General features: G+C 41.7%; 1 protein-coding gene across 18 annotated transcripts in view; it reads left to right on the top strand.

Moving 5' to 3' along the window:
* The window catches only part of PTPRS (protein tyrosine phosphatase receptor type S), a 580,801-nt gene that overhangs the window by 144,007 nt on the left and 414,900 nt on the right, over nucleotides 1–21,894 (top strand). For all 18 annotated transcript variants that reach the window (XM_044268386.1, XM_044268351.1, XM_044268378.1 and 15 more), the window contains exons 4-5: nucleotides 1,411–1,552; nucleotides 4,015–4,203. In XM_044268386.1, coding sequence (XP_044124321.1) covers nucleotides 1,411–1,552; nucleotides 4,015–4,203 — 331 coding nt within the window. The remainder of the gene's footprint in view (nucleotides 1–1,410; nucleotides 1,553–4,014; nucleotides 4,204–21,894) is intronic.

The following is a 21,894-nucleotide window of genomic DNA, read 5'->3' as shown; positions in this document are numbered from 1 at the left end:
TTAGCTCTCCTCAAACCAGACCTGGAAATTAATGACGTCACGCTCCAGCCAGGCTTGACAGCGAGCTGATCTTATCTTATAGGACAGGATGAGCTGGGCCTGGTATAGCCTTTATGACCTTTTTATAGCTGGCCTTACAGAGTAGTGGTAATAAAAGTGTCCATCTATATCATAGGTGACCCAGGCTTCAGGAAGATGAGAGTTCACTGTTTTTTTACATATGCCAGAAGCATATAAGATGGCTACCCAGAGGAATTATGTATGTATGCCGGCACAGGTGGTGCTATACAGATACATTTTATTGAATAACTTAGTAGCTATGTTAAATGTTTAAATACTTGCAATTACAAAAGTATTCAGAATCAAGTGCTGGTTTAAAAAATGTTTAATATTTTTGTGGGACAACCGCTTTAATTAAGAATTCAGTCTGTGTTCACGCTTTGCTGTGTGTGCTGCTGTGTCCAAGTTGTTATCATATATTTCCAAGCAGATTTGTTGCAGAGATTTCTGCAAGTGTCTCATTCATTTGAATGGGACATGCATCAATTCAGTGTGCTTATCCCAGAAATGAGGCTATTCAGACGAATGGAACTAATATTAAAATGCAGCAATTTCTGCAACAAATGTGGCATGTCTGAATATATCCTAAATTAAAGGGCTTCTGCAGTTTATTGAAACTGATGATCTATCCTCTGCATAGATCATCAGCATCTGATCGGCGGGGGTCCGATACCTGGGACCCCTGCCGATCAGCTGTTTGAGAAGGCAGCGGCGCTCCAGGAGTGCAGCGGCCTTCTCACTGTTTACCGCAGTGATGTCATGACTAGTATCAACTGGCCTGGGTGTGGCTAAGCTCCATTAATTCAAACAGCTGATCGGCGGGTCCCAGGTGTCGGACCCCCACTGATCAGATGCTGATGATCTATCCAGAGGCTAGATCATCAGTTTAAACAAACTGCAAGAAATGTTTTTTTTTCCATCTCATTATAGGGAGTCCGTCACTCTGAACATGCAGTCTGATTTGTCAGCCTCGGGCTTCAGAGCAGGATTTGCTGTGCAGATTCATATATAGTTTTTTTTTTTTTTTTGGGGGGGGGGGGGGGGGGTCACTACCACGTGTATTTTATTAATTTGAACTCCTTTATGGCTTGGGAGTCCAGTGGGTGGTCCTATTCATTGACTAATAGCTATAGTTATCTGTCTATACTCACTTATGCAAGAAGGCTGTCAGTCAAAGAGTTAAACAGGAACTAAACTCCTTAGCTCAGAATGAGCAAATGAATAAAGACATCGTCATCGTGAATCTTTTCTCTGCTGGCAGATTAAACTGCATGTTCAGTGTTGTGTTTCCTTAAAGTGTTGTCTTCCATTTCTAGATTCAAAGCTTTAAGCAGTTTTCTTTCCCCTCAGACAATAGAGTTTGATGAGGGAGCTGGAGCAGTTCTACGAATTCAGCCTCTTCGGACGCCCCGGGATGAAAATGTGTATGAATGTGTTGCTCAGAACATTCATGGTGAAGCTACAGTCAGTGCCAAACTCACTGTCTTGAGAGGTACAAAGGCAGCATATGACTGACATTATTCTCTTCTACTGTTTGTGAATGTTTGCCCTATGGCAGGGCTGGCCAACCTGCGGCTCTCCAGCTGTTGCAAAACTACAACTCCCAGCATGCCTAGACTGCTTACAGCTACCAGCCTACAGCAGGGCATGGTGGGAAATGTAGTTTTACAACAGCTGGAGAGACGCAGGTTGGCCAGCCCTGCCCTATGGCTACAAATCAAATCTGTCTTTGTCATAGAGAAAACTATGTATCTTCTATTCTTCCACACAATGATCATCTGGACAGTGTTTGGCACATATATTTCCAGAGAGGTTTACACACACACATTTGCAGGTACATTTGAGCTGTTTGCACAACCAGTGAGTGGCCAAGCATGTTTTTGTGTAGAATGGGAGAAGGGATAAAGCCACTGCCATAAAACACTGGCAGCAGCTTATGTCTCTGAGGACTTGAAGGGGATCTGTCAGCAGATTTGTACCTATGACACTGGCTGACCTGTTGGATGTGCACTTGGCAGCTTAAGACATCTGTGTTGGTCCCATGTTCCTGTGTGCCCGCATCGCTGATTAAAATGAAGTTTTAATATGTGCAAATGAGCCTCTAGGAGCAACGGGGGCGTTGCCATTACACCTAGAGGTTCTGCTCTCTGCAACTGCTGCACCCTCTGCACTTTAATTGACATGTCCAGGAGTAATGACGTTTTACTGCGTGGTCCTGTTAATCAAAGTGCAGAGGACGCAGCAGTTGCAGAGAGAGCTGAGCCTCTAGGTGTAACGGAAATGCCCCCAATGTGTAGAGGCTCATTTGCATATATTAAAACTTCATTTTTCTCAGCAATGCGGGCACATGTGAATATGGAACCAACACAGATGTCTTCTGCAAAGCGCACATGCAAATGGTCAGCCAGTTTCATAGGTACAAATGACAGATGCCCTTTAAGGATTGGGCAGTTGAAATGCATCCAAGCAGACGCCCGCCACATTAGATGGTCGTCAGAACCACAACAAAATTGGCAGGTTCACGCAACATAGATCTAATTTGTATGGTCAGCAATTGTTTACTCTGAGTTTTTGTTAATAGATTACCTGATAGTACTGTACTTTTTTTTTTTTTACCTTACTGTTATCTTCCACACTTATTTCTCGGTATATGCAATGATTGGGTATTTTTATCCCTGTGTTTCACAAAATTCTGATTCTTGTCATGGGTGTACTATAGCTATATTTAGAGCTAAGGAAATAATATAGGGCACCCCCACTGACCAGCTGTCAGAACTGCACAGCAGTGCTGCACTTCCCAGCTGCCATTATACAATGGATAGAGTTGTGTAGTTCCAGCTGATCGGTGGGGGTGCTGGGTATCGGACCTCACTAATCTAATATTGATGGCCTAAAAAAAAAAATTACAGTCACTTATCAATACATATAGATTTACCATAATTGGTGCCATATTTAGGTTATTTTTTAAGAGAATAATTTATAGAAAACCGTATTGCGAAAATTGAAGGCTTTTAGCCACAAATATTTTTCCCAGTTGAAGACAATAGGGATAAAAAAACTAGAGACTACAAAGATGAAAAATATGAATGAGGCTTTTACAAATGTGTAAAATCTGAATTTTTATCTACAATTTCAAAGGCCATTTTAATACTACTCTAAAACCTAGCTGCCAACTGAATGTTCACTCCATTAACAGTTTTTTTCCACATCTATTTTAATGGAGAGAGGGGAATAAGCTGCTGACACACACGTCACAGGAACAAAGGATCAAACATTTTGAAACCCATCATGCCCAATCTCTGCCCCTCGTCTACTGTCTGGCAGAGTACACATACAGCATTGTCATCTGTTCTGTGTGGAATAGGCTTTTCATTATTCCAGAAACAACACCACTCCTCTCTATGGGAAGTACCTGGCATTGCTCCTTTGAGTTAAACTAAATAGATTTAACTGCAATACCAAAAGCAAGATTGTATGTCTCCTCTCTATCTTTGCGTCTTCATCTCTATTCACGTACTTTCCCCAGTCTTCCTACTTGTGCCCTCTTTTTGTACTAGTGTTTTCTTTTTTAGAATGCCAATTGTATTAGTCATACCTTTAATGTGTTTTTTGTTTCTTTATACTTACAGTATACACAGTATGTAGCACCAACATTGCCTGCTGTGCTTTACGGCCCATACTAGTCTCTATGGCTAGTTGGGCTCACAGTATAATTTCTCGGTCACACAAATACAAAGAACACGACAGCAAATTTGAGACGCATGTCGAGAATCTGTAACTTCCAAGAAGATGTTACCCATGTTTATTTCTAACAAAGGACCCCAGTGCTAAACACTAAGCCACTCTCCTGCCCTAAGTACTTCTTACTCTGTAGTATAGTTATATTATTAGCACAAAGATAATATTTATACAACATGGACTGGTTTTCTTATGTTTAATGATCTTTTTACACAGAGGACCAACTCCCCCCTGGCTTTCCAAATATTGATATGGGTCCACAGCTCAAGGTTGTAGAACGTACAAGAACAGCTACCATGTTGTGTGCGGCCAGTGGAAATCCAGATCCGGAAATAACCTGGTTCAAAGACTTTCTCCCAGTAGATCCTGCAGCTAGTAAAGGAAGAATCAAACAATTAAGATCGGGTAAGAGAAAAAATAGTACTGGAAATGCACAATATAACATACAATGTAGAATCTTAACCAGTGCAAAGCTATCTATGCATCTGTCTATGTATCTAAAAAATAAAAACTGGCAGCACTCCCAATGATTCAAGTGATCTTTATTTGGTCATGTAGTAGCAACATTTCAGCTCCTTCCCGGGGCTTTTCTCTAGCAATGTGACAGTGTCCAATAATAATAGAGAGAAAAGAGAGAGGGGTTTGTCTAAGAGAAGCAATCAATCACAGCACAGCTTTCATTTTACCAGAGCAGTGTAAAAAAGGAAATCTGAGCTCTGATTGGTTTTACATTATACATCTCTAGTATGGGCTCCCTGTACTATATCACACTAATATATAAAAGGCAAGCCGTGTTGCCAAAATCTTTTTAAATGAGGCAGAACACAACCCACTCTTCAATACCCCTCTTCCCCCTCTACTTCTCAACTACAGGAAAAGGAGTATTGAGTAGTGTACTCTGGTAGTGTGTGTGTGAAGATTGGGTTGCTTTTGAGAGGGGGGTGGGGGGGGGAGTGCAAAAATCTATAATACCACAAAAAAAAAACGGTGAAATTGGTGCAGGGACAGTGGTGACACACGGGGGACAATGATGCCATATAGAGTGGTGGTATACCCAGGAGACAGCGATATATATAGGGGATAGAGTGGTGGTATACCCAGGAGACAGTGATGGCATACAGGGGATAGAGTGGTGGCATACCTAGGTGACACTCATGGCATAACCAGAGGACAGAGTAGTGTCATTGAAGTGGCACAGTGATTAGGGGACAACGCTTTCTAGCGTCTTTGTATTTTTTCACACAACAGGCTTTATTGCTAGTGTGTAGATAATCATAAAGATCATGTAAACAGTGCCGTCAACTTCACACTCAGTAAGGATCATGTTTAAAAATCCAAAAGTGGAATCAAGTCACCATTAACGTCCAACATGCACTTTAAAATAGCTTATACTTTATATAATAAATTATATAACAGATTTCAGATGGAAATGGCTCAAACAGTGCCAAATGTCCATAACTGATGCTCAGGGTCATTTCTTTTACAGGATCCGTTTTTCTTTATTTATTTTTCTGTTCTGATGGATTAGATTAACAAAATAAATAAATGGTGATGTGAACTCAGCCCAAATAACTCTCTAAGGCTCAATTCACACATCCGCAATTCCGTTCTGCATTTTGCGGAACGGAATTGCAGACCCATACATTTCTATGGGGCCGCACGACGTGCGGACCCACACTTCCGGGTCCGCAATTCCAATCCTGAAAAAAAATAGAACATGTCCTATTCTTGTCCGCAATAGCGGACAAGAATAGGCATATTCTCTTAGTGCTGGCTGTATATGCGGACCGCACATTGCCGCTGTCCGTGTTTTGCGGAACCGTGGATCGGCAAAACACACACGGATGTGTGAATGGACCCTAAATGTTTGTTTCTGATTGTGTACCTGATTATTGAGCCTTGTCTTCAGATCAAGGCCTGTTTCTCCCACTCATAGAATAGGGGGCCAGGCTTTTCTTGGACCTCAGAGGATACTGAACCTCTAGTGCTACCTGATACAAGGAAGCTATTCTATAAGGCAGGGGTCAGCAACCTTCGGCACTCCAGCTGTTGTAAAACTACAATTCCCAGCATGCTCTATTCATTTCTGTGACAGTTCAGAGTAAAGCAGAGCAAGTATGCATGCTGGTAGTTTCACAACAGCTGGAGTGCTAAAGGTTGCCTATAAGGCAATGTTCACCCTTTAAAACAGGCCTTTAGACATCATTTAGGTTAAGCCAGTAGCATATCCGCAGACAGCTGTTTTGGGGTGAATACCACTCGGTGCAGAGCAGAGAACAAATTTAAAATGAACCTGGCATCAGTTTTATGGTGCCCTAACTGCCAAGTCCTACCTACCCCCTCCAGCGATTGGCTGATCGGAGTTTGAATTGTATTATGGACTTTTCTCTAGTGCTCATGTATGACATGCTCTCAGAGATTAGTGTACCTCCAGCCTTCATTCTCCTTCCTGACATGCGCAGAAGCTGAGTGACAACCTGACAAGGCTATTTATGTGATCCCCAGGGACACACAAGTGCTGTCTCGCTTGATGACGGTGTGTATATATATATATATATATATATACTTCAAAGTTTTGGCACAATTTATTGTTCAATGTATGATTCGCATTCATAGTACATAGTACTATAGTACATAGTAGTACCCCCACAGAGTAGAATGCTCCCTTAGTACCCCACACTGAAGAATGCCCTTTTTAGTGCCCCACACGGTACATATGCCCACTTAGTGCACCCTTACAGTAGAATGCCCCCCTTTTAGTGCCCCTTACAATAGAATGCCACCTTTAGTGCCCCCTTATAGTATAATGTCCCTTTTAATGCTCCCTTTCAGTAGAATGTCCCTTTTAGTTTCAACCAAAAGAGTAGAACGAGGCGGCACTGCCTAAACGTCAGGCTTTCAAATACATAGGCAATCCTGTGATACGTGTGCAACATCCATGTGGTGCTCTGCTCGTAATTAGTCCTTAATAATTCTCAAATGTAGAGTATATAAGGAAAGCGGCACTCACCATTTGTCGTATAAAAGTCCTTTACTCGTCTAAACAGACATATACATGTGTGGCAGGGGCGGACAAACTTCCATGCAGTCAAAGGCGACGGCCGTTTCGCGCAATTGCGCTTCTTCTGGCCGCTGATGTAATCCCACAGGATCATGGTAATCAAAGAATACTGATTCATCGCAATGCAGCATATATACTATTGGGTGTATATCTCGCATTTAAAAACAAACAGTAATCAAACAAGCTCTGACATAAATATTCCTGGTTTTTAAAGAAAAACTCTGAGGTCATTTTTATCATTTTAAGCCTAATGGACCTAAAGCTTTTGTTCAGATGATCCACCTAGCCTCTTTTTGTAACAGCAGGCAGTGACTATCACCAGTTTGTATTTCCCCCGTGTGCTTCCCTTACCAGATTTTATCGAATTCAAATGTTCTCTAAACCTTTCATAGATACATCTACATGGTTTTACCCACATAAAAACGTCCACATTGACACATTACCAGATATACCATGTATGTACTTTTACAAGTTATCAACTTTATGGTATATGCCGCCAAAAAACAGGATTTTATTTGGAGCATACCTGCAGAAGGCACAGTTTCCACATTTAAAATTTCCTTTTGGTCTCCTGTCTTGTAACCAATTTTTATTCTTCTTTTCTACCTATCTACTCCTCACAAGCATGCCTTTTATAGTGTGGCTTCTTCTGAATGGTACCCTGGTGGGTACCGCCCCATTAGTCATCTGACGAAACAAATGTGACATCAGCAGTGAGTCACTACGGGGGAGGAGAATAGTGCACAGGATGTGCGTCAGAGAGACATCCTGTGCTTTGACTTGAGGACCTTACCGGAGCGCCCACAGTGATTGGCTGAAGGGAAACTTGGGATAGGTGGGTGGGACCTAGAAAGTTATTTAGGAGGGTCGAGACATGCACGCGGCGTCCACATACCCCACATCCCCTGACGAAGCCACCGAGCGTGGCGAAACATGTCGGGAGGGGTGGTATGACGTCCTGTATTTTAAACAGTGCCTGAAATGTTAGGGACTAGTAATAAAAGAGTACGCTGCAGAGACAGCACCAGACATTGAGGAGTGGAATTGAGCATGCCACATTAGCGGTTTAGCGTGAACAGTGACTTCTATGGATGAAATAGAGCAGTCAGTAGCACAAAAGTGTAGAGTGTAGCCTAGAGACAAGTGAATTGAGCAGACTAGTGGCAGCTTCAAAAGTACACACAAACCTAGCAACATTGTTTCACTGTTGTCCAGCCTGAATATAAAGGCCGAACTATAAAAGGATCTTAATAGGAGCGCCCAATCTGCCATCACATTGTATGAATGCACAAACAAAGTATTAGCAGAGGCTTGCAAGTGCAGCTATACCCCATACAAATGAATGGGAGGCACTGCACTCCACAGTGGCTACATGTGACAAAGGCAAATACATTCATACACTCCAATTGTACCCTCCATCAGACACTGATAATTTTAATAGTTTTCTATAGTTGTTTGGTTTATTTATTTTAAAATAATAACTAATAAATAAATATTTTTATTTTTAGTTAGGGACCCCTACAGGGAATTTAGGGTCTGAATAGACCATAGATGTGTCATTACTAATAATATCCCGAGGGTTCCTAAAAGGGACTTTATTCAATAAACTGTTTTATTTAAATAGGTTACAAACTCAGCACGTTGTAACTCATTTCCTGACCACACTACAAAAACATTGACATATGTCAAAAATGTTTTTATATGACACAAGAATGGATTATCCACTGGAAAAAAAAAAAGCTGTCCTCAAACCTTGCCAGATATATATTCACAAAAGTGCATGACACTGGTGTCACCATGGCCGTACCGTGTTTTTGTTTATACCACTGCTCTCCAAATTTAAATACATTGTTAGCAAGAATAAATTCTAAACCTTCTTTAATAAATTGTCAAAACAAATCGCCCTTTTCGGTATTGCCCAACACATCCATTACTGCCCTGATCCCTGCTCTGTGTGGTATACGAGTATAGAGATTTTCTACATCTAAGGAGACCAAACTATACTCCCCCTGCCACTGAATCTCCTATAGTGCCAATAAGAAGTCATTATTGTCTCTCACATATGCAGGGGCAATTTTTAGCACTGGTCTCAAAAAACAGTCAATATATTTGGACAGAGGTTCAGTTGCCGAGCCGATCCCAGACACTACAGGACGGCCAGGGGGCCGGCTCGGCGACTTGTGTATCTTGGGCAGAAAGTAACAAGAAGGCTTAGTGGGGAATTGAGGTATTAATTTTTCTGCCATGCGATTCGAGATAAAATCTCTCTTCACATACTTTAGGACAAGATTTTTGTATTGGTGTTGTATGACTATTATCGGGTCACTGTGTATACTTTCAAAGGTATTTTCATCTTTTAATTGCCTCAATGATTCCTCAACATAGTATTGTCTAGTCATAAGAACCACTTTGTCCCCTTTGTCAGCCGGTTTCACCACCAAGTCTTCTTGAGCACAAATCCATTTAAGCGCTTCTCTCTCTTTTTTACTTATATTATCCCATGCACAAACTTCTTTTAAAACTTGTTGGTGGAAAATATCCACGCTCCCACCAGCAAAGGGGGACAAAGTGTGGACCTGTAAATTCATGTATATTTTAATTGTCAACATCAGTCAGTTAAGTATCTGTTAGCAACTCCAAACACAATCTTTCTTCTTCATTAAATTTAGTTGAGATATTAAACCTTAAAAGGCCTATGTTACCAGGTATTTCACCTTGTTTTTTATCACTCACTACTTGAGGTACATTATTGAACATCTTGTGTAAATGGAGTTTGCGTACAGATTTAAACATATCGATCTGAAAGCTCACATCATCAAATTGCTCCACACAGGCTGTATCCCAACCCTTTTTCAAGGACAGAGGTGCAGTCCGGCGTCAATTCATAGTTAGTTAGATTTACAACAGTACTTTTATTAAATTCCTGTCCCTTGACTGGATTTACTGTCTCCAAGACACTTGCTTCTTCTTTCAAGTTGATTTCCTGATGTTTCCTTGCTTTCCTGCGGCTTCTTCTGGTGTTGCTCCTAAAGGGTGTTTCCTAGACTCTAGGTCAGGTTGCTCATTATGGTTAGTTGGATCATCTGATGCACTTGAATGTGAATCTGTAGTCCAGTATTTACTCCTAGTGCGTCTTTGATATTGCTTTCTTTGTTGTTTTTTCTTTTTGTTCCAATCGAATACCCTTCCTATTTCATAATCCTGTTTATCTCCCTTTTAGTTTCCCCTTACAGTAGAGTGTCCCCTTTAGTGCCCCCTTACAATAGAATCCCCCCTTTGTACCCCAACACAGTAGAAAGCCCCCTTAGTGCCCCCACACAGTAGAATGCCCCCTTTAGTGCCCTACACAGTAGATATGCCCCTTAGTGCCGCAACACAGTTGAATGCTCCTACACAGTAGACTGGGCCTTTTAGTGTCCGCTAACAATAAAAATGTCCTATTTAGTGTCCACTTAAAGTAGAATGCCCTTTTAGTGCCCCCTTATAGTAGAATGCCACTTTTAGTGCCCCCTTATAGTAGAATGCCACTTTTAGTGCCCCTGTACAGTAGAATGCCTCCTTTTGTTATCCTTACAGTACAAGGCCCCCTTACAGTAGAATGTCCCTTTTAGTGCCCTCACACAGTAGTTGTGCGTTCTTGGTGCCCCCACACAGTAAAATGCCCTCTTAGTGCCCCACACGGTAGTTATGCCCCTTAGGCTCTAATAATAATTTGTGTTACTACATCACACTCTAGATTAGACACTAGATCTCGGGGTCCTGACAGAATGAGTATAATCATACACACAGCCTTCAACAAATTGGCTACTGCAGCTTCACTGAATTTTTCCACCTAGTGTTCCCCCTTGTGCTTGGAGTATCACTTACATGTGATTGGATGCTTTTCTGACATCACTAACAAGTGTCTTCGGACACAACATCTGTAGTTGCTGTCTTGTGGAAGATGCTCACACTAATGAACCGGATTATGTAGATTGCAGCAGAGGCGGGCCAGAAGAGCCAAGCATGATGATGATCCTGGCCCACCTTCTTCTGCACATGAATCAGATCCTCTCTCACAGACATAAATAGAAAAGGCTGGGCCATATAGCACATTTTTGAAGGCCCCCCCCCCCCCCCCCCCTCCTGATCAACTTCCCCGCAACCCCCCTTCCAGGCTAATCAAGACTGCCTACACTTGCCGAAAACCCAGTAGTTATGCCTTCTTAGTTCCCCCACACAGTAGTTATGCCCCCTTAGTCCATCCTCACAGTAGTACACACCTTTGATGCCCCCACACATTAGTACTCCTCCCTAACCTAGCCCTGTTCCTACGATGAATGGACCACCTCCCTCTGTCTTCAGCAGGCGCAATGCACAGTGACATAATTGCACCTGCTGGGATGAGTAGACAAGGACAGGCTGGAGATGATCCTCAGCCCGTGCGTTCTTCTATGTAGTCCAGCAGGCAGTGTCACTGCATCGCACTTGCTGTAGGAATAGTGGGGAATGAGGCCCTCGCTGTGATGGATTACAGACACCCATTATGGCCTGAGCCTCATCTGGTAGTAGTCATTATTACAGTGTGTGTACTGCCAGGAGGGTGGCCAATTACAGCATAACCCCAAAAAGGAGGACATCATACCCGGGACAGTAGGTGACAATACAACACACAGAAAGGAAACCATATGGTACCTGCACACATAGTAGAACATACATGCTTTTCCTCATGCAGAAAAAAACGCAGCGTAATACAATAACAAAAGTGTATGAGATTAAACAAATCTCATGTTCACTTTGCAGATATTTTCCCTGCAGAAATTGACCTGCTATGCAGATTTAGAAATATGCAGCTTGTCAATTATGTTTGTTATTTTAGCTGCTGGGTTTACTCTTTTATAATGAAGGGTGAGATCTCTGGCAAAGCTGCATCAATCCACACCAAAAGACGCTGTTAGAAATTGTTTTTGGGTTGTTTGGGTGTAGAAATGCACAGTAATCTGCACAGAAATGTGTGTGTCATCCAGATTACACTACAAATCTACAGCATAAACGGGGCCATAGACCATACAGGGAAACTTCCCGGGGGGATCTATGACCAAGGGGCCATCTGGGCCCACCTCATCGCCACCGGCCGGGTACAAAATGATCTGATCCTCAGTCTTAATTAATACTAGGAACATCAGGTACTTATGTACCTTGCTGGCGGCCATAGGTCCCTTCCTGAATTCAACTGAATCGCCATCCTCAGGACGGTGATGCAGTTGAATACTGCAGCAAAGGCAGCAGTATTTTGTGCTGTCAATAAAGATTAATTGTTTGTTCACTTGAATTCTTGGGAGTGCTGCCAATGACAATATTTTTTATCGTTTATATGGTGCTGCTTTTTCCTTGACTATCTATGTCTGTCTATTTGAAATCTATCTGTCTATCAGTGTCTGTGTATCTGTCTATTTCATAGCTATCTAGCTATCTATCTCTATCATCTCATGTCTATCTATCTGTCTGTTGTGTTATGTATCCTTATAATTTAGTACAGGCATCCTCAAACTGCGGCCCTCCAGCTGTTGCAAAACTACAACTCCCAGCATGCCCTAACAGCCTACAGGTATCATCCTACAGCAGGACATTGTGGGAGTTGTAGTTTTACAACAGCTGGAGGGCCGCAGTTTGAGGATGCCTGACTTAGTAGATAGCTGTGGTTATTGTCTCTTTTACCTTTCCAAACTGTTTATACATATATAATTGAATAAACATTGTGGTAATCTAATCTTGTTAATGACAAAACAGATATTTTTTTGCTTGATCCTCGTCTGATCAATCACAATTGATATACAAGCTTCTGCTATATACCTAGTAATTTATTAGTTGTGTAGGTTTGGCATTGTAATATACAAAGTTGCAATACATTCTTCCTCTCCATTTACAATAGCATCAGTTTCCAAGATGTCCAATGTACAATGGTCCATTCCATGTTTCTGGCTCATTATAATGTAAAATCACATTTTACTATGCCATGGACCGGGCTGATCTACAGTCCATATAACCAGCAAGCCAGCACTAGCATTTCACTGGCATGTAGAGGCAATCATTGGGAGCTGTATTAGTGGACCACCATGTGGTGGTCATAGCCACTCTGTGCAGTACAGTACTACATGTACTGCTTCCTACCTATATGACTACTAGGTAATCTTTTAGACACCAAGCAAGCGTGGCTTCCTTTTATTTTTACTGTGTACTAAACAGGGCCCTGAACGAGCTCCTGCCCTCTTCAGATAAAGTGACACACCAGCTTGCAGTAGGTTTTAATGAATTTTATATAAGGAATTATTTTATCAGTGTTACTGTGGTTATATTGCTTTAATCCTAATTTTTTATTATGTTGGGATGATTGGTTTTCTTCAGAGTTGCGGTCTCGGGTTCCAATTATTGCAATTGTTCAAAAAAATATTAATAACGCAGTATTGCCCACAAAACCACAAGGCCATTAATAATTTGTTAATATAAAGAGGACATGTCATTTTTAATTAATAAAAGTAACTTCACACAGCATAGAGTCGTAAGAATAGATTCTCCAGAATTGGTATTACCTAAACAGACATGTCAGGAGATGTGACGGTTCTCTTTAATGGTTGTGTGCTTTTGTGGACAAAACTGTAGTATTGCCGTCAAAATCATGTGGTCAGTTAGCATTCTATTTGAAAACCTCAGCCAAGTGAGACTGCCGCAGCACGAAAACTTGGCCGTACAGTCGGGGCTCACATGCTACCCTAATAAAGGGGAGATTGTTACAGATGAGTATTCTTCTCTGACAGCTTCCTCTGTATCATGCTTAGGCTAAATTCACACGACCGTATGTGTTTTGCGGTCCGCCAAAAAAAAAAAAAGGATGATGGCCGTATGGCATTCTTTTTTTTTGCGGATCCATTGTAACAATGCCTATCCTTGTCTGCAAAACGGACTAGAATTGTTAATCACTGCGCATGGTCAGGGAAAACTGGCCTCAGGGCTTGGAATGAGGCCTGCCGCCTTGGAGACAGCATTTAATAAAAATAGCATAGCAATCTATTCATGTCTTATCTATCACATGAAATTGGGCATTATGTGAATTCTGACAAGTCTTATTTACATGAGTGTTAGCTGACATTAAAAGCCCTTCATCATGTCATCTCAATTTATTATGAATAACCTGTCATTATCATTTTAAATGCTACATATATTGTTAACACTTTTTTAACATGTTAACTTGTTTTCTTGAAATTTTAACAGTTCTGAGGTGAAAAAAGCCTTTTTTTGGGGAGATATGGGTAAAAGTACACTAGGATGTGAGAGGGAAAGGCAGATGTGATGTTAACCTAATTTTATCGTTTTTGTTTTTTTCAGCTTTACCTACCGCATGTGGTATATGCTTTCCTTCTGTTTTTCCTTAATTAATATTTCTCTCAAGGTGGAACTAATGTATGTGGAACATGTATGTGTGCAATGCTCATATGTTTTTGTGCAGGTGCAGTACCATCCAGAAAGTATGGTTTAACATGCAAACAGGTGACAATATTGAATGCAAATGTTTAATGTCAATATTTCTTGCAAATTTCTTGCAGGGATTCTATCACCGTGGTAGGGACCAGGTTATCACAGGAACGAACAGCTCCTCTGATCAATGTACGGGGGAGCTTTTTGGGCCCTGGGAGCACGGAGCTCCGGAGGAAGACTGCCCTTTAAATGTTTGAGATTGGCATGATCGCCGACCACAGACATTAGCTCCAGGTGACTGCTGTGTGAAACTATGGCACCTGCACTGCTCAGAAGCAAGTGTCATCTTTAAAGACCCGCCCTCCGCTGTACATGTACTGTAGTGGTCGGTTAGGGGTTAAACTCAAAGGAGTTAAGCAGTGGCTCAATACTGATTATCTATCTTCAGGATAGGTCATCAATATTAGGTCAGCAGGACAAGTAGTTATAATTACACTCCACTGCCACTACAAAGGAGATGGCACTCAGGTAAGGCTTTAAAGAGCAAGCAGTGCTCGAGGGTGGGCAGGTACCCCTTCAAACAGCTGATCGGCGGGGGGGCCGGGAGTCGGTCCCCCACCGATCTGATATTGATGACCTATCCAAAGGTCATCAATATTAAGCCACTGCATAATATTGTAATTGCACAGAACTGGAGGAGGTTAAAAGATTATTTAGGTATAAAATATAAGTATAGATTTTCCTGTACAAAATATTGCATGATTGGAAGATGGTTGGTAGCCATCCTGTACGTTTTGTATAACAGTTCACAGCTTATTTGTTTGTATAATTATGTCAAGTTCAAAAGGCAAATAAACTTACTTCCCTTAAAACTGTAGTAGAAATGTGGACAATATTTATTTTTTGTTTAATAAATTATCGTCACAATGTGCAAATAATGCACAGTTCTATCTTTTCAATACAACTTGCTATCCAGAGGAGAAGCTGTATGGGGTCCACAGTTTGTAAGCACGCCAGTAATACATTGTTTTCCTGCCTATATATTGCAGCATAGGCTATTTTTAAGCATTAATGCAGAGTCTGTTCTGTATGACGTGTATATACCTGTTTTAGTTGCTCAAACATTGATGGCTCGTGTGGCCTCTTGGCTCCTTCTTCCCCTCTAATATGATTCCTCTAACACAGCCTGGATTTCCCATTATGCATTATTTTGCAGCGACAGAGTCTCACCACACTGGTCCTGCTGTGAGTCCTACATAAGAACAGCAACAGCAACTGATTGATTAGTCACATATAACTCATGCTGCAGAATCTCAGTTTATCTTATGTGATGGAGCTTCAGTCTGTCTTTTCTGACACCTGCTTGTGATAGATTTGTCCCTGTCAGCTCTTACAAGCAGGAGGGAATGGAAAGCAGTGTGAAACTGCATTTCTTAAGAGTACACTGAAGATGCTGTATACATCACACCCAGATAGAATGGGCAGGCAGTTTGAATCAGGGTACTTTTCTAACTCTGTAGCTAATATATACATAACAGCACACCTGGTCTCTTAGACAAGACTTACATGATATCTTTAGCAGCTCTCTATACATTAGGAGAGGGGAACAGACAGAAAGTTTCCAGGGGGGATTTGGTAGATGTATTCCTGTAGTTCAGGTGAAGTCAGAGACACAACGAGGGAGACTGATCTGTGACTGGTAGTCAGAATGGGGATCACTTGACACAGCTGCCTATAACATTAGGCCTCAAAATGTATGCATGAAACTGAGCTGGTCTGAAACAATGTATACTACTGGAACATTGCTGGTGGATTAGCATTATGTCTTCAAAAAAGTAATCGCAATACTTAGCTAAATGGCAAAAGAAAGATGGGTGGCTCCATTATAGATTATGCATTAGAAACCGGGATCTTCTAATCAAGTATGTTATACACAGTCATTTTGTGTTAGCATAATGCAACTAACTATCCATGATATCAGTGTCTTCCAGGGTAGATTTGTCATTTCCAGTTCTATTAATTTTGGGACATGTTGTACATCAATAAAGCAGGTTTGAAGGCGCAAATAGACTTTAAGTGTGGGCAGGTGCTGTAAACATGCATCTACTTACTTAGGGCTCTTTCACATCTGCGTTATTGTCTTCCGGCATAGAGTTCCGTCGTCGGGGCTCTATGCCGGAAGAATACTGATCAGGATTATCCTAATGCATTCTGAATGGACAGTCCGTCCTTCAGGATGCATCAGGATGTCTTCCGTTCCGGAACGGAACGTTTTTTGGCCGCAGCAAATAGCGCAGCATGCTGCGCTTTTTGCTCCGGCCAAAAATCCGGAACACTTGCCGCAAGGCCGGATCCGGAATGAATGCCCATTGAAAGGCATTGATCCGGATCCGGCCTTAAGCTAAACGTCGTTTCGGCGCATTGCCGGATGCGACGTTTAGCTTTTTCTCAATGGTTACCATGGCTGCCGGGACGCTAAAGTCCTGGCAGCCATGGTAAAGTGTAGTGGGGAGCGGGGCGCTCCAGAGTGACGTCAGGGCGCCCCAGGCGCATGGATGACGTGATCGCATGGATCGCATGATCCATGCGCATGGGGCGCTCTGACGTCACTCTGGAGCGCCCCGGGAGCCGCGCGGACTGTAAGTATGCCGCTCCCCCGCTCCCCACTACTACTATGGCAACCAGGACTTTAATAGCGTCCTGGGTGCCATAGTAACACTGAAAGCATTTTGAAGACGGATCCGTCTGAAAATGCTTTCAGTACACTTGCGTTTTTCCGGATCCGGCGTGTAATTCCGGCAAGTGGAGTACACGCCGGATCCGGACAACGCAAGTGTGAAAGAGGCCTAAGGATACTTTCACACTTGCGTTTTTCTTTTCCGGCATAGAGTTCCGTCACAGGGGCTCTATACCGGAAAAGAACTGATCAGTTTTATCCCCATGCATTCTGAATGGAGAGTAATCCGTTCAGTTTGCATCAGGATGTCTTCAGTTCAGTCGTTTTGACTGATCAGGCAAAAGAGAAAACCGCAGCATGCTACGGTTTTCTCTCCGGCGAAAAAAACTGAAGACTTGCCTGAACGCCGGATCCGGCATTTTTTCCCATAGGAATGTATTAGCGCCGGATCCGGCATTCAGAATACCGGAATGCCGGATCCGTCGTTCCGGCATGCGCATGCGCAGATCGGTAAAAATGAGAAAAATGTACAAGACGGATCCGTCGGTCCGCATGACAAGCGGAGAGACGGATCCGTCCTTGCAATGCATTTGTGAGACGGATCCGGATCCGTCTCACAAATGCTTTCAGTCAGTGGCAGATCGGCGGATCCGGCGGCCAGTTCCGACGACGGAACTGCCCGCCAGATCACACTGCCGCAAGTGTGAAAGTAGCCTTACTGTACCATCTCACTTTTCCTGGTGACGTACATCATGTTCCCTTTAATCTGGCATAAAGTATCTTCCCTCTTTCCTTGCACCTATTTGTTATTCTATAATGTTACTGTAAAGTAACAAGTGTTGTCTTCAGAGCTGCCATCTAAATATTATATACCTAGGGGTAATGACTGAGTACCTGGGTTTGTAACATTTACTTATTCAGATTCTCCACCAATTAACATGACTATAAGGGTATGTCCATGTGGGATGTATTTTGTTGCGGCAAATCTGCAATGAATGTATGGTAAAGTCTTCCTGACTCATGTATGATTTGGTTGCGGGTTTGAAATGGATTTCACATTCTGCTTTGTAAAGGGTTAAATCTGCAGCATAAATTAATATGCTGCATATTTTAAATCCACACTGCAGGTCAAATTATGTGCAGATTCTGTTGCAGAAATGCTTTAAAATCTCATACATTTTGCTCCGATTGTACAGATGCAGCCGAGCTAAACTTGATGGTTAAAACTTTAAGTAAACAATAGCAAGAATATGTTAATTTGCTTTTTAAATGGCTTTTATCGCGAGATTTCCTGACACAGTTCTGCTACAGTATAATCGCCACGTGTGGCTGTACCATAGCTGCATCCTTTTCTGTTGGATACAGTTATGCAAAACCCAATACTTCATACACAGTATCTGCATTGGCCATTACCAGCATTGTTATTCCCTGGCACAGGCAGCCACCTGAATTTGGGCAATGTTATGGCCTTTATAATAATAATCAAACGAGGGGTCTCAGACCTTACTTAAGAGCACACTACAGTAGATCACTTTATCCAGCTATCTCAGTTTTGCTGCTGTAGTACCTGACTTTTTCTTGATTCTACAAAGCAATAATAATTGGACCTACTGCTTCATAATGTCCTAGAAGTAACTATTCCAGTTTATTCCTCCACAGTGAAAGGAAGTCATTTTATCTGTAGTTATTTTTTTGCCATTTTGTGAGATGGTTGTGTAGTAGTCACTTTGCTCTTTCCCGTTTTAAGACAGCTTGCTCTAGTTTCTCCTCTTAGTCTGTAGATTTTGCTCCTTTGCTGTGTTGTAGGATTCTTTCCTCCGCCAAATGATCATATTACTTAACACTGTGCTGTGACATTCCCTCCTGTTGGCTATATAGCACAATGCTCCTTTATTCCTTCATCACCCTACGTTACAAATCTTCATTGTCACTGCATGCCAGATTAAAGTAAATTTACTGTGTGCATATACAGACGTGGACAAAATTGTTGGTACCCTTTGGTCAATGAAAGAAAAAGTCACAATGGTCACAGAAATAACTTTAATCTGACAAAAGTAATAATAAATTAAAATTCTATAAATGTTAACCAATGAAAGTCAGACATTGTTTTTCAACCATGCTTCAACAGAATTATGTAAAAAAATAAACTCATGAAACAGGCATGGACAAAAATGATGGTACCCCTAACTTAATATTTTGTTGCGCAACCTTTTGAGGCAATCACTGCAATCAAACGCTTCCTGTAACTGTCAATGAGACATCTGCACCTCTCAGCAGGTATTTTGGCCCACTCCTCATGAGCAAACTGCTCCAGTTGTGTCCGGTTTGAAGGGTGCCTTTTCCAGACTGCATGTTTCAGCTCCTTCCAAAGATGCTCAATAGGATTGAGGTCAGGGCTCATAGAAGGCCACTTTAGAATAGTCCAATTTTTTCCTCTTAGCCATTCTTGGGTGTTTTTAGCGGTGTGTTTTGGGTCATTGTCCTGTTGCAAGACCCATGACCTGCGACTGAGACCAAGCTTTCTGACACTGGCTAGTACATTTCTCTCTAGAATTCCTTGATAGTCTTGAGATTTCATTGTACCCTGCACAGATTCAAGACACCCTGTGCCAGACGCAGCAAAGCAGCCCCAGAACATAACAGAGCCTCCTCCATGTTTCACAGTAGGGACAGTGTTCTTTTCTTGATATGCTTCATTTTTTCGTCTGTGAACATACAGCTGATGTGCCTTGGCAAAAACTTCGATTTTTGTCTCATCTGTCCACAGGACATTCTCCCAGAAGCTTTGTGGCTTGTCAACATGTAGTTTGGCATATTCCAGTCTTGCTTTTTTATGATTCGTTTTCAACAATGGTGTCCTCCTTGGTCGTCTCCCATGTAGTCCACTTTGGCTCAAACAACGACGGATGGTGCGATCTGACACTGATGTTCCTTGAGCATGAAGTTCACCTTGAATCTCTTTAGAAGTCTTTCTAGGCTCTTTTGTTACCATTCGGATTATCCGTCTCTTAGATTTGTCATCAATTTTCCTCCTGCGGCCACGTCCAGGGAGGTTGGCTACAGTCCCATGGATCTTAAACTTATGAATAATATGTGCAACTGTACTCACAGGAACATCTAGTTGCTTGGAGATGGTCTTATAGCCTTTACCTTTAACATGCTTGTCTATAATTTTCTTTCTGATCTCTTGAGACAGCTCTTTCCTTTGCTTCCTCTGGTCCATGTCGAGTGTGGTACACACCATATCACCAAACAACACAGTGATTACCTGGAGCCATATATATAGGCCCAATGGCTGATTACAAGGTTGTAGACACCTGTGATGCTAATTAGTGGACACACCTTGAATTAACATGTCCCTTTGGTCACATTATGTTCTGTGTTTTCTAGGGGTACCATCATTTTTGTCCATGCCTGTTTCATGAGTTTATTTTTTTACATAATTCTGTTGAAGCATGGTTGAAAAACAATGTCTGACTTTCATTGGTTAACATTTATAGAATTTTAATTTATTATTACTTTTGTCAGATTAAAGTTATTTCTGTGACCATTGTGACTTTTTCTTTCATTGACCAAAGGGTACCAACAATTTTGTCCACGTCTGTACATATACACTATAAAATACAATTGGTGGTTTAAAAGGGAATCTGTCTCCAGTTTAATGCTACCCTAACTGAAGGCAGTATAAAATGCTGACAGATACCCATAGCAAAATCCTGGGTCATGTATTTGAATTTGACTACTCTATGGCGTGTCCTGTGTATTAAAGGAGGAATGATTTAAAATGGCCTCCAGCAACCTGTCCGAGAATGTGTGCAGCATGAGTTGCCTCCACTTGCAGAGCTGCTTAGGGCTGTGAGGATGTGGGGCCTCACCACGTATACCACATATAGGTGAGTTTTCCTGTCAGCCTGCTCAGCTATGATGGTATATTGTAGGCAGTATCACATCATTACCATCTATTGTAGAGCAGTTTAGTGAGGCCCATCGCCCAAACCTCCCCAATGCAGCTTTGCAAGTGGTGGGAACCAGTCCTGCTCACATTCTAGGACAGAACTGAGAACAGAGCTGTTCGATACAGACATTAGTTTTAATGGCTTGGTTAAAGTAAGTGGCCCAGCATTTTGCTTAGGGTATCTGTCATCTGTTTCTGCTGTCCTCAGTTTGGGTATGTTCATATGACGAATTTTGACTGATTTTAAATAGTGCTTTTGTGCTGCGTTTTTTTATGCTTTTTTTGAAGGCGTATACTTTAGTGCAAATCTGCATTTTCTGTTTGTGGTTTTTGGCATGGAGCCATGCAAAATAATCTAAGGATGCATACAGCACAGTTTTTTTTGCCACTTTCCATTCATTTTAATAGGAGATTCACAGATTCCACACCAAGACCTAGCACGCTGCTTCTTTTTTCCAGCTCCGTATAAACCGCGCCAGAAAAAAGCCCAAATGCTGCTTCCCGTTTAAGTGAATGGAAGGCAGTTTGTAGTCATTTTATTGTGCTGATTCTGAAGTAGAAATGTGCCAAAATCAGCACAAAAAAACTCTGTAGGCCCCCAATCGCAACACTGTTTTAATTTTTAAAGAGCACTGCAAAGAATGAAAGCTGTGCTGTGATTGACTGCTATGGGTAACAAAACACTATCCTAAATCTCCCAATGTATTTTATTGAATTATTAGTATAGTTAAGTGTATTTCTGGATGATATTTTTAATGCCTGGCATTCATGCCTAGGAGAAACTGCTATTAATTATTATTAAACTTTTGTTAGCGACTGAATTTTATCAGTAAGTTAAGTGTTTAATTTTAATAGTTTCTGTGTTTTGTGGAGCTCCTTTGGCTAAAGAGATGAAATTCATGTTTATAACCTCGATAATAAAATAACTGCTTCAATATATAATATGAGAAT

The sequence above is a fragment of the Bufo gargarizans genome, chromosome 1 (assembly GCF_014858855.1).
Source record: "Bufo gargarizans isolate SCDJY-AF-19 chromosome 1, ASM1485885v1, whole genome shotgun sequence".
Taxonomy (NCBI): Eukaryota; Metazoa; Chordata; class Amphibia; order Anura; family Bufonidae; genus Bufo; species Bufo gargarizans.
This window is presented reverse-complemented; position numbering and strand designations above follow the sequence as displayed.